General features: G+C 43.8%; 1 protein-coding gene across 2 annotated transcripts in view; it reads right to left on the bottom strand.

Annotated features, from left to right (window-relative positions):
- Nucleotides 1-670: 670 nt before the first annotated feature.
- The window catches only part of MEGF10 (multiple EGF like domains 10), a 204,900-nt gene continuing 190,856 nt past the window's right edge, over nucleotides 671-14,714 (bottom strand). For both annotated transcript variants that reach the window (XM_058677551.1, XM_058677552.1), the window contains exons 17-25: nucleotides 13,869-13,997; nucleotides 12,844-12,972; nucleotides 10,732-10,860; nucleotides 8,394-8,630; nucleotides 6,523-6,650; nucleotides 5,106-5,229; nucleotides 4,361-4,405; nucleotides 3,394-3,600; nucleotides 671-2,202 (exon numbers count right to left, since the gene is read on the bottom strand). In XM_058677551.1, the coding sequence (XP_058533534.1) occupies nucleotides 2,015-2,202; nucleotides 3,394-3,600; nucleotides 4,361-4,405; nucleotides 5,106-5,229; nucleotides 6,523-6,650; nucleotides 8,394-8,630; nucleotides 10,732-10,860; nucleotides 12,844-12,972; nucleotides 13,869-13,997 (1,316 nt within the window). In that variant the 3' untranslated portion in view covers nucleotides 671-2,014. The remainder of the gene's footprint in view (nucleotides 2,203-3,393; nucleotides 3,601-4,360; nucleotides 4,406-5,105; nucleotides 5,230-6,522; nucleotides 6,651-8,393; nucleotides 8,631-10,731; nucleotides 10,861-12,843; nucleotides 12,973-13,868; nucleotides 13,998-14,714) is intronic.

Raw genomic sequence — 14,714 nt, forward strand, 5'->3', positions numbered from 1 at the left:
ATGTGCCCTGACATTGAAGAGATTCTGCCCCAGGAGCAAATGCTTCAGGACCTCAGGTGGCCTGAGCAACTTGTTAGAATGAACCTGCTGGAGCTCACACCTATTGTCAGGTCTTCTTTCCAGTTGCTGCGGATTTTGAACAGGAGGCTTGTTAGCTCTCTGCTGTGGCATGGGAAAAGAAGCAGGTACTTTAAGATAAACAAATGAAGAACACCTACTTTCAGGAAGTAAAGAGGAAACACAACCTTAAGTCGAGCTTTGAAGACTTGATCCTTGATAAAGCCTGGGGAAATGTCGTATTTCCTTAGGAAAAGGGACTCCTGTGTCCCACATGTTTCTGACTTTGTTGCCCATTGCTTAAAGTCTAGGTTCAGTCTGTGATTAGATAGTGGAATAAATGATCTGTTTCTACAGCTTGTCTTAGGCCGTCCTTACTTCTTCGAATTGATTTTGGGGTTGCTTAGAAAGAAAATATTCATCAATGGGGTGAGTATTCTAAGTGTGTTACTCATCCAACCAGATGACTATTCCTGGTGCTGTTCTGAGACATGAAATAACTAGACATCCCAACTTTGTCTCCAGCACCATATCTGTGTAAAGTGCCTCGAGTACTCTACCGGCAGAAAGAGTGCACAAGTATTGCTTGTTCCTGGCTTTCACAGGCAGATTGAAGGTCAGTGTTTTCTCTAAGGAGGTCGCTCCCAATTCAGCCTTTCAGTACCTCTGCTTGCTCAGGTAGGTCTCACCATGAAACAATAACCTCGGGGTGAGAAGTGTTCTTGCATGGTTAGTATGCACGGAAGAAAAAAGTTTTCCATTTCAATCATAAGACATTCACTTATGGCTATTGTACCGCTCTAGTAATGACTAATTTTAATTGTTTCTGTTTATAGATTTTCCTTTCTTCCATTCAGAAGAAAAAACACCACATACACTTTTACCTAATGAAAGATAGGTGACAATAATACAAGAAACCATGAAGATATAATAGTTTTTCATTAACAATCCCAAAACTACAAAACATATAATATACAACTTAAAAATGGAAATACACATTAATGAAAAGTGGGGTATATATCATATTAGCAATGCGAAAGACCAGCTTAAGCATAGTTCATCTAACTCCACAATCAACAAAAGGAAAGTGCCCTTTACTCAAATATGCAAAAAAAATATTTCGGTCACTTCTAGGGAAAAATTAATCAGAACTTTCAGCTAATTCTATATTATAGCACGTATTACTAAATGGTTTACAAAACCTAAGCATCTTCTTACATTTAAAATTTACAACCTCTCCCAATCATCACACACTCACTCAACCCAGTATGTCAAAAATAAAATTATTTAATTTCTATATGTATGAAATAATTACTGATATGTTATGAAACTCAAGGGACAAACACATATGATGGTAACAATGATCAGAATGATGCCACAGTTTAAAGCGGGTCAAACAGGGAAAAACCACCTCTGTTGGCACATTTTGTATTGGTTTCTGTAATACTTCTACTATTTCTAAAATAATTCTAATTGTACATCTCCTCATCCTAAAAAAAAAAAAATCCAAAATTTGCCTATTGAAATTTGTTATCCTCTTCTAGAATTCATTCAAAGTCAATTCCCCTGCCACCTGGCAGGATGTTTCCTCCTGTATTAATAGTAGCCTCACGCAAATGGCAAAGGCAATGTTTACATTTTCACTTCTCAAGCCCGTGTCTGCAAAGGCATCCTGCAGTTCATGCTTTACGCTGACATCTTCTTCTGAAAGCCACACTTCTGGGTGCAGTTCTACAACTAACGGCCATGGGAGATAACATCGTCGTCTCCTTCCATGCCACCTGTACAAAAAGCACCTATAGTCAGCATCAGCCTTGGCTTCACGCTTTCAAGTTCATGTCCAATAGTTGCCTATCGAGCTGTTAAACATTCCCATGGGGTGGCCAACTTCAGGATGGAGGAGAACCCAACTGCAGTTCTGGAAAAGGTTCCAGCGGCTACCCGGCTATTTTTGGTGTCATTCACTGCTGCTGCTGCTGCCACTGCTGCTGCCACCGTCCTCTTGCTTAAGGGAGGATGAACTGTCTCGCACAGGCAGTAGGTCGTAATGGCAAGGGATGTGACTGTTCTTTGGGAGGTCGTACGGGTCCTGAGTGAGGTGCCCGTTATTGCTGAATATCCCTTGGACAACACTCACTGTAGGTTCTATAACAACCAAGGACATGTTAATTTTAAGACATGGAACATTTTAAGAAAAGAAAATGGAATTTCTCATAAATATCAAACTCAAGAGGATCTTTTCCTAAAAATATAAGGGAATATCCATTTTTAAAAACATGACTGCTTTAGAATCACACAGAGTTGGCTGTTAGATCAACTCACGCACACAAATGATGCTCAGAGTAAAGAGGTGACCACATGGTTGAGAGGATGCATTGAGGCGATACACAAAAACCATGCCTATGGCACTGGAAATCACTGTCTGCAGGATAATCTAGTCCAAACCCTTACTCTACAGGTCAGAAGACTAACTCAGTTCTTGCCAACACTCTGCGAGTTCAAAGTGTTAGGACTTGAGTCACATTCTCAACTGAGTTTCCATTCTACTGTGGTGGGCATGTTAGAGAATTTTAAAGGGATTTATAAATTACTTTCCAAAAATAACTTAGTACTTTACAGTTTCCATTTTAAAAACTTATCTTCATACATGAAAAATAAATTGTTTTATACACACATATAATTGACATGACTGAGACACATAAAAATGAGCCATTAATATTGGTTTCTTCATTTATATGTAGTAAACAATTTTTAAAAATTAAAATCACAGAAAGAGAAAGAAAGAGATTAAAGCATAGTCAGCTCAACTGTCTAGTTAATGCTGGGGTGCTTGTGGTATATTTTATTTCCCAAGTGGAACTCACAAGGGGGGAAATAAAAATATCATTTTAAACTGAGTTCTTATTAATTTGTATCAGATTCACATCTGAGAATATTATTGACATACTGGAAAGATTTAAAAGCAAAATGTTCCAATCCTGCTAAAAACATTATATAACATAATGAGTACAATCAGGAAATGGAACCACCAGTTTAATCGACTTGGTCCATTTGTTTTGGCCAACTCAACATATTAGCTAATATGATACACATGGTATTCCATGTGTGTTAAAACACTTACTGTGGCTACCAAGCCAAAGACAGACAAGGTGGTAGATAAAAAAAACTTCCAATTTTCCAACTGATTATTTTTCCTAAAAACTTCATTTGTCACCAATCAAGGCGATCACTGTAAAAACAGACTGCATCTAAACTATGAACCATTCAAATTTATTTTAAACATACATTCACACAAAGCTGGCATGCAGGGTTCTTTCTATGGTTGGGAGAACTCACCCACTTCATAGACATTCTTGCTGGCTGCAGCTGAGTTACTGATCTCAGCATACGGGGAATCTCTGCGGGCCGGGGACTTCATCTCCACATAGCCACACTCTGAGTTCTTGGAGATAAGGATGGGTGGGTCTTTAATAGTGGCATAAGGGTTCTCAGAACTGCTTAAAGAGCAGGTACTTGAATTGTATTCAGAATTCTTTCCCAGGTCTGTGAAGAGAGACAACAAGCAAAAAGCCAATGCTGTTCCATGTCTAACATCATTTTTTGGGGACTATTTACTTAGGCAGGAGACATTTTGGTTTTGACGACTAGGTTTCTATAGCTCGTTATGCTGGACATGATATGATACACTTCCTACTTGGTGTGGAGAAAATATGAAATAAAATGAACCATGCATAAGCTAAGTTCAGCTCCTAAGGTGAGTATCAATGAAAACACCATGGATCTGATTTCATTCTGATGATCAGATTCAAAGGTTATTAATTCCATTCTATTTGACTAATGGAAAAGCCACCAATCAGGCTGCTCATGGCTGGAGGAGCATGAGAGGGCTCTGCTGTCATTGCCGTGATGTGGAGAATGACTCCCTGGGAACCTCTGGGCTACCATCATCGTCAGGAGCAGCCCCCTGAGTCAAAACACAACCCAGGTCCTGTTGCCCTGTTTCCCATTCTGTTTCCCTTTTGACATTTCACTCTCTCCTTCAGCCATGTTCTTTCAGAAGGAAATACGAGCATTTCCTCAGTAAACACAAACCTTCCCTCCCCAACACTTATACTTTAATAAATCCACCAACAGTCACTCTCCATGTCAGTGGACCATGTCTGGGGGTTCAGTGCAATAACACCACCCTCACGATTTCTACATTTTCTCTACACTGCAACTCTTATTTGTTTCAAGCATTATTTCGGCCTCTGAGATTAAAAATATATATAAATTGTGATTTTGACCCAAATTTACTCCATACCTTTTAGGGATTTTCCCATGTAGCTTCTGTCAAGTCCGAAAGCACCTGTGAGAGGAGAGGGGGAAACACCCATTGTGAATGGAAAGGAATGCTAATCCATTCAAGAGTCCAAGGCCATGGAGGAGCTTCTGTCCATGATGCCAAATGACCAGGGCTGCAACCATTTATTTGCAAGGTGATAAATACTGATAGTTGGAGCCCGCATCAACAGACATTCCACAGGGGCCTCCACAATCTTTAAGCTGTCAATGAGTTCTAACTGCAAAAGGGTTGTGACTCCCCAGTTGGCTTCCTTGCTGTGGGCATCTCCTATAGATAAATGCTCCTTGCCAAGGCTGTCCTCGGTTAGAGAAGCATACACCGTGGCAGGGAGTGGTACCAGTCCTCACACTGAACAAACAGGTTCTTAGGCTTTGTGCACTTTGGCTCTCTCAGTTCCTCAATGCTATTACAGTGATTAGGAGAACTAAGCACATGGAGGGCACTGCATAAGTTGCCAGCAGGGGCGATCCCTGTTTCTTCATATCAAGTACTGGCCCAGAGCAGCAACTCAATGTTTACTGAAGAAGTGAAGCACAGAGGACCCGTGGTAAGCCCAGCACAGGTGTCAGGCACTGGTAGGCCTGGTACAAAGGTCAGGCACCATTTGGGTACTCTGGCTTTTGATGCCTGGTTTCAGCAGACCCCAGGGGTGCAAGTCTCTGGTGCCCGGAAGATACAGGTGCTCATGGGCAGAAACACTCACCAAGCTCATTAAGGTAACCACCATGCTTCCAGTCGGCGGGCAGCGTCCCCGTGCAGTCTACCATGGCGCCCCTCTTGCCAGGATTCACGTTTTTGAGATTCACAAACAGCTGATTGTTCTTCGACTGCCAGCCACGGAAACAAAAAAGGATTTACAAAGAAAACAGAGCGTAACCCAGCACAGAGGCACAGAGCTGGGGGAAAGCAAGCCCACTGCACACCCCAGGACCGAGGGGGCTGCTTGCGACCTGGGGGTACTTGCAGGGCAGCTGGAGTTCATGACCTTGGTCCATTTATTCCCCTGTGACCTCCCCTCACGTCTCTCAGCCAGGCTGTGTCAGTCAGACGTTGCTGAATTTTTTATACACGTTACTTTGATTTGGGAAATGAGAAAAAAAATGCATGTTTGGCCTAAACTTCCCATCATAAGCTCCATGCCCTTGCATGAGTCATGGGTGACTCTCAGCAGACTTCCAGGCAGGACTGCAAGGACCCTGCCCACTCTGCTACCCTCCTGGAGTCTGCATGACAACAAACGGCATGATGGGAGCGGAAGGCTGGGAAGAATGTGAGGGGCTATTTAACTGTAATTAAAACCTCACTGCATCAATTTAATTACAACTGGAACAATTTAATTAGCCTGAGCTTTTTCTGATACAGAGCTGGAACCAGACAGTGGAGACTGAAGATACAATTGGAATGCATCTGGGAGAAGTGTTTGGGACGGGGAGCACAGTGGGCAGGGCCCAGATATGAGCTGGGACTCATCACCCAGACAGTCCTGGATCTCCAACCTCTGTGCATCCATTTCCTCATGTGTAAAACAGGATAGAAACCATTCTCACTTCCTAGCATTGTAATGAACAGAATATCCATAAAGTGGTCAGAAATGCTGGACATGTACTATTTTAGGTTTTTGCTCCATGACCATTTTTGACCTACTAAAGTCGTGGCTACACATGGTTGAAATCACATATATGCATTTTACCAGCATTGTTACACCAGTACAGGGGACAAAGGAAGGGTGCTGGAAGATGGGTGGGTCAGGATGGACGAGCCTAGTGACTTTTCCCAGGGTCTACTCTGCTCCAGGCCTCTGTGTTGTGATTAACGCCAGGGAGAACCCCAATGGGAGAGGCTCATGTAGCACCAGCAACATTTTTCCAAGGGTGTCATGGAAACAGCGCAGACTGAAAAGTCAGGAAGGCCTGACTCACAGTAGCTGCCTCTCTCACTAGAACATGACTGTAACTGCCTGGTACTTGGGTTTTTGTCAGTAAATCTTAGACATACCCAAAGGACTGTCTGGACATGGCTAAGTGTCTGACACAGCACAGAGCAGGCAGCAACGTCCAGGAAGTCCCTGTGCCTCCCTCTCTTCTCTGCCCACCTGCAAGAACCTGAGTACACCCTCTCACCTTGGCCATGGTCATGCAATCCCTGTTGTTGACATGCGGGGACGTGGCACACTGCGTCAGTGTGTGGTAGCTGGGATTGGTGAAGTAGTGGCTGTTCCCACCTCCCCCAGTGGTGTGGGGGAGGGTTTCTGCAAGGAGAGAAGGAAATGGTTACAACACAGACTCAAGCACACTGCCTTCTCTGTGTGGACAAAAGGGAATCACAGCAGGCCCCATGTTTGCATGGCTTTTCTGTCACCAACTGGGTGAACTAGCTCCTGCCCCTTCCCCTTCTACACAGACCCTACCGGCAGCAGACCTGCGCCACCTGCTTGCTTCCACGGAGAGAGCAGAGATACCTAAAGACACCTGCTCTGGGAGTTAGTACTAGTCAGAAAACATCAATTGAAGTTATTTATCCCAATTTCCTTCATTTTATTTTGTCTAACTTGATTTTTAAAGGCAGAGAGAGAGGAAAAAAAAAAGAGATGAGATCTTTTATCTGCTGATTCATTTCCCCAAAATTGCCAGGATCAGCTAGGATGGGGCTAAGCCTAAGCCTAAGCCAGACGGATGGAAACTCAGTTCAGGTTTCCCACATGGGTGGCAGGGTCCCAGGTACTACAGCCATCAACTGCCACCTCTCAAGATCACATAGCAGGAAGTTGGACCAGAAGCAGGAAGCTGTGATTTGAACTCAGGCACTGTGACATAGGATTGGGGCATCCTGGTGGTATCTTTTTTTTTTTAAAGATTTATTCATTTTATTGCAGCCAGATATACACAGAGGAGGAGAGACAGAGAGGAAGATCTTCCGTCCGATGATTCACTCCCCAAGTGAGCCGCAACGGGCCGATGCGCGCAGATCCGAAGCCGGGAACCAGGAACTTCTTCCAGGTCTCCCACACGGGTGCAGTGTCCCAATGCATTGGGCCATCCTCAACTACTTTCCCAGGCCACAAGCAGGGAGCTGGATGGGAAGTGGAGCTGCCGGGATTAGAACCGGCGCCCATGTGGGATCCCGGGGCTTTCAAGGCGAGGACTTTAGCCGCTAGGCCACGCCACTGGGCCCATCCTGGTGGTATCTTAAACACTGAACCAAATGCTTACTTCCATTTTTTTTAAAAAAATAATGAGTTCCAATCCCAACAACTTTGCACTGAAAAATACTACTATGTCTATCAGCTACTTGACTTCCATAGAATCATCATACCTGTGGACATACAACCTGAAATCCATAAAACAATAAAGATTTTCATTTTTCAATTTGCTCAGTTTAAAGAACACTCTTCTGGGAACTGAATCATGTCACTTTTATTTATTTATTATTTCATGGGATCTTGGACAGAAGAGATGATTCATAAACATTTCTTCAAGGACTGCGTTGGTTCTTGTTAATTCCAACAAAACAAAACAAAACAAAACAAAACAAAACAACCTCTACTACGTTACATAAACTGGTGCCCCCCAGGGAAAGACTGAAGGCTGGGGACACAGGCCTGGTGGCTGCCACCATCTGCACCATGAACTTAGTGACCTGCAATCCTTTTGTCTGACCCTCCTCATAACCTGGACAGGAGCTAGAACTGAGTGCCCCGAAAGGCCTCCACATGACTGACATTCCCTAAATTTACAGTGACCAAGACCACACCAGGAGCCCAGCTTGAGAACTTCCCTAGGAAATGACATGGTGATGGGTTTTTTTGTTGTTGTTTTTGTTTGTTTTTAGCACTCTAAAGATGGAAACAACAAAATAATTCACACAGAACACACAGCTTACTGGGGGGAATGGACAAGAGCAGCAGGTAGCACAGCCACACTTTTAGGGTGAATGAACCCAGGGGAGACATTAAGGTCAAGGAGTGAGAGGCTTTTGGTTCTGCTGATCTTACCAGAAACAGTGTAATCCGCATTGATGACCCGCATGGCTGGGGTGTATGTGACGGCTGGCATGCTGGACTCCTTTCCCTTCTGCTTGTGCCTATAAATCATGAACAGCGCCAGGAGGAAGAGGACGACAAGCACGAGGATGATGATGCCCGCGATGGCCCCGATCTGGTAGGAATCAGCAGGCAGAGCAGTGCTGGTTCGGCTTAAACTGTTGAGATTTCCAACTATGATCACGCCAGCTGGGAAAAGAAGCGTCAGGATGACACCTGCTGGGAAAACACTTGAGTTCTGCTTACAGAAACCGCCCACTGTGCTAATGCCTGGGGGCCCTCAGTTCATAGAACAAACATTAATGTGGAGGCTTCACGGGACAGAGTGGGAAGGAAAGACAAGCAGTCCTGATTTTCCTAAGTCCTTGGCTGGTCAGTTTTCTGAACCCACAGGCCCAGTAGGAGGATTTTCAGAACTAGCAGGCCCAGTAGCAGGGTTTGGAAGCTTCCCACACATTTCATTTTAAACATTTAGATTGGCAATTTCACTGAGGTGACAATTTATCTAATTTGAATTCTGCTTTATTTGTTACTCAGTCCTGAGCCTATGCCAGGCTAAATCCCAAGTGTCCCTACTGTTTAACCTTCTGTCTATCCTTGGTTCTTCTGAGAAATTTCTTTTAAGAAAGCTTCATGCCTTTATACAGGCTACCAGGAGCTGGTTTCAAGGGGCTGTCTTCCTGAGAGGGTGAAGTTCTACACAGAGTCACTTCTCTATGACAGAAAAATTCATATTGACTACAGCACCTACAACCTCACTCATGTAGCTGCAAAAGGCACCCACAGGACCCCAAATCTCCCTAGATTCCCAGTGCAAGACCTCCTCTCAGTGTGCCCAGAAACCCAGAACCCCTAGGCTAGTGCAGCAAGATGACAATGTCTTTGTAACAGGATGTGATCGTGAAACCATCCTGTTGTTATTATGGCCAAATGAAATCATAAACATGCAAAAGCTATTTTGTGAAAGAAGTTAGATGCTCTAAATTTGAGTATTTATTTGTTCTGCAGTTAAAGGTCTGTACTCATAACGTTTGATCGATTTGAAATTTACTTATTTTTGAGAGACAGGAGAGAGAGAGAGAGCAAGAGCACATGCTTATATTTACTGATTTACTCCCAAGTGTGCACAATGGCCGGGTTGGAGGAAGGGGGAAGCCTAGAACCAGGAACTCAACCCAGGTCTCCCATGTGGGTTAGACAAATGTTTATAAAGACTTGGATAGCCCATTTGTTCATCTTCCCAAGAGTACAGCATGCTGCAGGAGCCTTGGCAGGCTTCAGAACCATCAGAGACACTTTATCAAAGGTCCATCCACCTTATAATCCAAACTGCTCAATTGGGACTATGCATATGATGAATTTTCCCAAGTGACTATGATAGGCTTTCTAGTTAAAAACCATGTGTGCAAATTTCTTAATATCTTCATCAATACACCTGTCCACCGTATAATAAGCCATTCTGCTTGTAGGTATTTATCCACCAGAGGTGAAAACATAGGCCATAAAAAGACTTTTACATGATTATTCATGGTATCTTTTTCTGTAGTAGTCAAACACTGGAAACAGTACAAATGTCTATCAACAGAAGGACGGCTCAACAAATTATGCTATATCCATTCAATGGAATATTACTCAACAATTAAAAGAATTCAGAAACTGGCATGCATAATGATAAAATATAATCCTAGAATAATTGTACTAAGCAAACAAAATCAGACTCGGAGTACAACGTGAGTCCATTTAAATGAAATTGCAAAACGTAAACCAATTTTCTATTAACAGAGAGTAGATCAATGGACAGCTGGGGTCTAAGGGAAAGTGGTACATGAATGCAAGGGAAAGGGACGAAGAAATTTACAGAATGATGAATAGTGTCTTTGTTATGGGGATAATGTCCCAGAGATAAACATGTCCCTGTTGTAAACATGTGCCTAATTTTATCAAATTATACACTTTAAATTACACTCCAAGAAAGCTTAAAAAATTAATAAGCTCAGAGAAAGCTCATGAGCTTTGGAATTAGTGAGATCTGGCATCAAACTATGGCATATCCTCTTTAACAGCTATGTGACCTTTGGAAAATTTTTCCAACACTTCACTTGGTTTCTCTATTTGTGGGACAGCAACACGGAGGCACTCACCTGGCAAGTAACTAAGAAACTGTAAGTGATGCTAGACAGAATTATGCTGGGGATTATGCTAGAAAACCTGAGTGACAGCACTCACCGCTGGTCAGCACATGGTGGTCGCATAGCAACAGGTGGCAGTCAGCATCTACGACCATTCTTACCTTGGTCACATCGTGCTCCCTTCCATCCTGGGCTGCAGTAACAGGTCCCAGTGATGTGGTCACAGGTGGAGTTGTTCAGACAGTCACATATCTGGCGACATCCATAGCCGTAGGTTCCTGCAGGACACTCTGGGGAAGGAAACCAGGCCCAATCAATGTGACCTTCCAGTGTTGGGGTTACGGAGCAGAGCTGTCTCCTACTGTATGGCCCTGCATGTGCAAGCTAGAAGGTAGCCCTCTCAGGGAATTTCTGTTCAGAATGAATTGTGCTGCCCAGGGTATCCCAGAGCTGGACTCTGTTCTCTGAGCCACAAAGGGACTCACTTTCCAGGTTACACATTGAGTTGCCAGCCAGCCATTACAGTCCTTGATATTTCAAGCTGCTGCATTCCCATTTTCCTGATGCATACACAAGTAGTCTGTAAAGGATAATCAGAAATGGCAACTTGAAATTACTCCAGCAGGCAACACTGTGGGCTGCAGGGATCTATCTTTCAAAGTACAAACTAGAGATGCTTGCTTGAGAGCATGCACATTGCAGAGCAGGCTCAAGGAGCACCCCCAAAACACATCCTCACTTTGATTAACAGTGAGGAGGAAAAGACGCAGAGGACCAGTTCTGCCAGTTTTGTGGATAACAACGTCATTCACCTTGGAGTGGTTCAGACTTTGGTTGTGCAGGACAGTCTTGACAAGGGTTAGGCATGGATTTCAGAGAATGGCATAGGCGTGTGAAATTGAAAAGTCTAATGTTTCTCATAGAGTGAGCAGCAGGGGGCAATGTGCTATTAATATTAACAGAGTTCCCTGGCAAACACAGGGTTTCTGTTTACAAATGAGTACAGGGAGAAGTCTTCAGAAATAGAGATGTCTTAATTTGATGTTCAGCGCAATAATCATGGAAGCACTTAAGAGCACTTATTCATTTAATAAGACCTTAACTGGTCTGGCATTCAAGCAGGAGTCAGCGTTGAGCCTCCTCCGGGTTCCATGCCTATGCTGAAGTCTTTGGACATATTCATATAACATTTACTTACACAAAGAGGGTGAGCAAGCAACTGTGTGACTCAGTATCCACTTCGAAAAGAGCAATACAAAACCATATTTGGGTTGAATCAGTCTTGAGCTAACTTGAATCTCACTCTTGTTGCAGCTGCTAGGGGGAGGACATCCAAAGGAACCCTAGACTTTAGCCCATAAGGCTGACACCACTGGGCCGTGGTGGGACAGTGAGGTACTGACGCAGAGCCAATGTCCTGATGGCCACTTCCCGAATGCAGGCCATCCTGCTTTGCAGCTGGGTAACCTTTGCTGCCTCCTTCTCCAGCATACACATCCTATACCTTCTCCTGCCACATGAAATTTTCCCAAAAAAGAATTGGCCCTGTGCTATGCCAAGTCCTTATTTATTCATCTCAAATATTCAGTGAAAGTTAAAGAGGACGAGAATCACATGCTAATGTGAAATACTTGGTTTAAGTTCTTAAGACCCTATGAGCAGATGCCTAGCCAACAGAGTAGAAATGCACAACCATGGATCCATAAGGCTAACAGTGCAAATTCTCCTTGAGTAGACTTTCAAAATAATGATGGGAGTATGGTAACTTGGAGGTTGTTAAAACAACCAGAATGCCATTAGTGGAAATGGTATGAAAGTACTCTCTAGAGAAGGCTGTCAAAAAAGTGTCAGTGTTCACATGGACTTGTTCCTGCAGCAGTGACTGTGGCTGGCTCTGGGCCTCTAGCCCTGCTCTGCCCTTAATGTCCAGCCCTCCAAGGGGAGTCCGGGTTCTACCTTGGCTGCAGAGAGAGTTTGGCTGGCTCTTTTATAGCTCTGAGTAACCACGTTCCAAAAATAAAAGCAGAGGAAGGGAGAGCCAGAAAGAACAGAATGGAAAACTTGAATTCTGTCTTCATCCTTGTAGGCACACCTACTTCACCGAGAGCCAACAATGATCCCAGGAAGGCAAGTCTCTAGTCATCAGCAGTCACTAGCCATCAGCTCCAACAGCTTAGAAACTGGAAATTCTGCCTTCATGTTTTCAGACATCTAGGAAAACTGATTCCAGAGTAACTAAACTGCTTGGTTGTGGGCCATTCTCTCGTACTCACTCTGTTCACAATGTCTCCCCATGAATCCAGTGCGGCAAGTGCACTGCCCAGAGATGTGGTCACAGTCAGCTCCATTTTGGCACTGGCATATCAAGGCACAGTCCTTGCCATAAAACCCCAGAGGACATCCTGTGTGAGAAGGGAAGGCAGCAGGAGTTAAGAGTTGCTGGAGAGAAACACAGCTTTTACCTCCAACAGATAGAAGCTGAGTTACTAGGGAATAAAGACAACTACATATCTTAGCCTGCCCAGGGGCTTCTTTGATGTCCCAAGGCAGCATTATTGCAAGGAAGATGTAACTAATACAAGACAGAAGAATTCAAGATCTTAAACTATTAATCATTACTCGTAATCATAATATATGACTCCCTGTGTTGTCTCCTTAAAGAGGATAGACAATTACTTTTTCCCAGTGGTGCTCAGCTGTGGAGTAATCTACACTTATATCCTATGAGGCTAAATGCTCATGGGAGAAACAATGGTTAGGATCTCATGGTTTACAATAAGGAAAACGAACAGGAGCAGCAGTTCTCAGGGTATGGACCTATGTTTCCATTACCATCTGAGAACAGAAATGGAAACTGTCAGGCCTCAGTCTGGACCCACTGAACCAGACACACTGTTTGCTTAGGAAGGCTTCTGGGAGACCCTGAAGCTTGCTGAAGTTTGAGAATCACCGAAGGCCACGTTCTCCAACAGTACATAGTTAGTCAGGCATCTTTTACTGTGTTCATTGCCTTTGTAATCTCCATCACCTACCCTATGCCCTGTGCTGTTAGATTAAATGACAGGGAATCCAAGCCATGTGCATAGGGTCTGCCTAGCACACACAACACTCAACCACTGAAGTGTCTTGGTATGATGCAAAAAAACAGAACACATAGATGTCCTGGGATCTTTGGGTAAATGAGTCACTGCATTGCCAGGGACCCTTGGTGACCTCTGATGGGACACACACAGGATGGGGCTATTTCATTCATGGGGTGAAGTTCCTCTGGGTGATCCCTGCTGGGTTTGTCACTTACTCTGGGTGCAGTAGAGCCCAGTCCAGCCAGGAGTACATTTGCATTCCCCGTCGTAGGCACTGCAGAAGGCTCCATTGTGACAGTTGCATGTGTGGATACAGTTTGGGCCCCAGTGCGCAGGTGGACATGCTAAAACAAGTAGAGAGAATGGCCGAGTTCTGAGAACAGCTCCGAGCAGACAGAATTCCACCCATTTCTATACATCTTCTGGCAACTAACAGGATAGTAGTGTACACTTCACACTGCTCCAAACTGCACTGAAATCCACATAGCAAGATGGACTTCAACTACAGTCAGCATTCCTGACAGCTATACTGACTGCAGAACAGGGTGGCTGGAGTAAGTCACCTCAAGTTTTCAGAGTCAATTATGAAACCAATACACATTCAACCCCCACTATGTATCTACCACCATCACAGGCATGTGAGGGAGACAGCAGAAGACAAGAAAAAGGCTCAACGGTCCTCTGGCAGCTTATAGTTAATAGAGGAGGCAACCAATCCACCAGCTGCAAATGCAATGGTGGCTGAGAACTACGGAAAAGAAAAAAGATGGTTAAGGGGGAAATGCAAGCTATTCCTTTAAAAAAAAAAGGCTTCCCTAAGAAGGACATCTGAACAGAGGTCAGGAGAGATGAAAAAACAGAAGGTCATGTCATTCCTATCCAAATTTTGAACTTCTCATTCTACTCCAGAGTTCTCACTATTGGCTATTATAAATGTTAAGGCTCCCTCTTATCTGTAAGAATTGTTTACTTATAAAGACTCTTAACCAGAAGGAGCAGAAAACAACCAAACAAAATCTTAAGAGCTGCAGCCCATTGAAAAGCAGTCAAAAAAGTTGGAG

The sequence above is a fragment of the Ochotona princeps genome, chromosome 19 (genome assembly GCF_030435755.1).
Source record: "Ochotona princeps isolate mOchPri1 chromosome 19, mOchPri1.hap1, whole genome shotgun sequence".
Classification (NCBI taxonomy): domain Eukaryota; kingdom Metazoa; phylum Chordata; class Mammalia; order Lagomorpha; family Ochotonidae; genus Ochotona; species Ochotona princeps.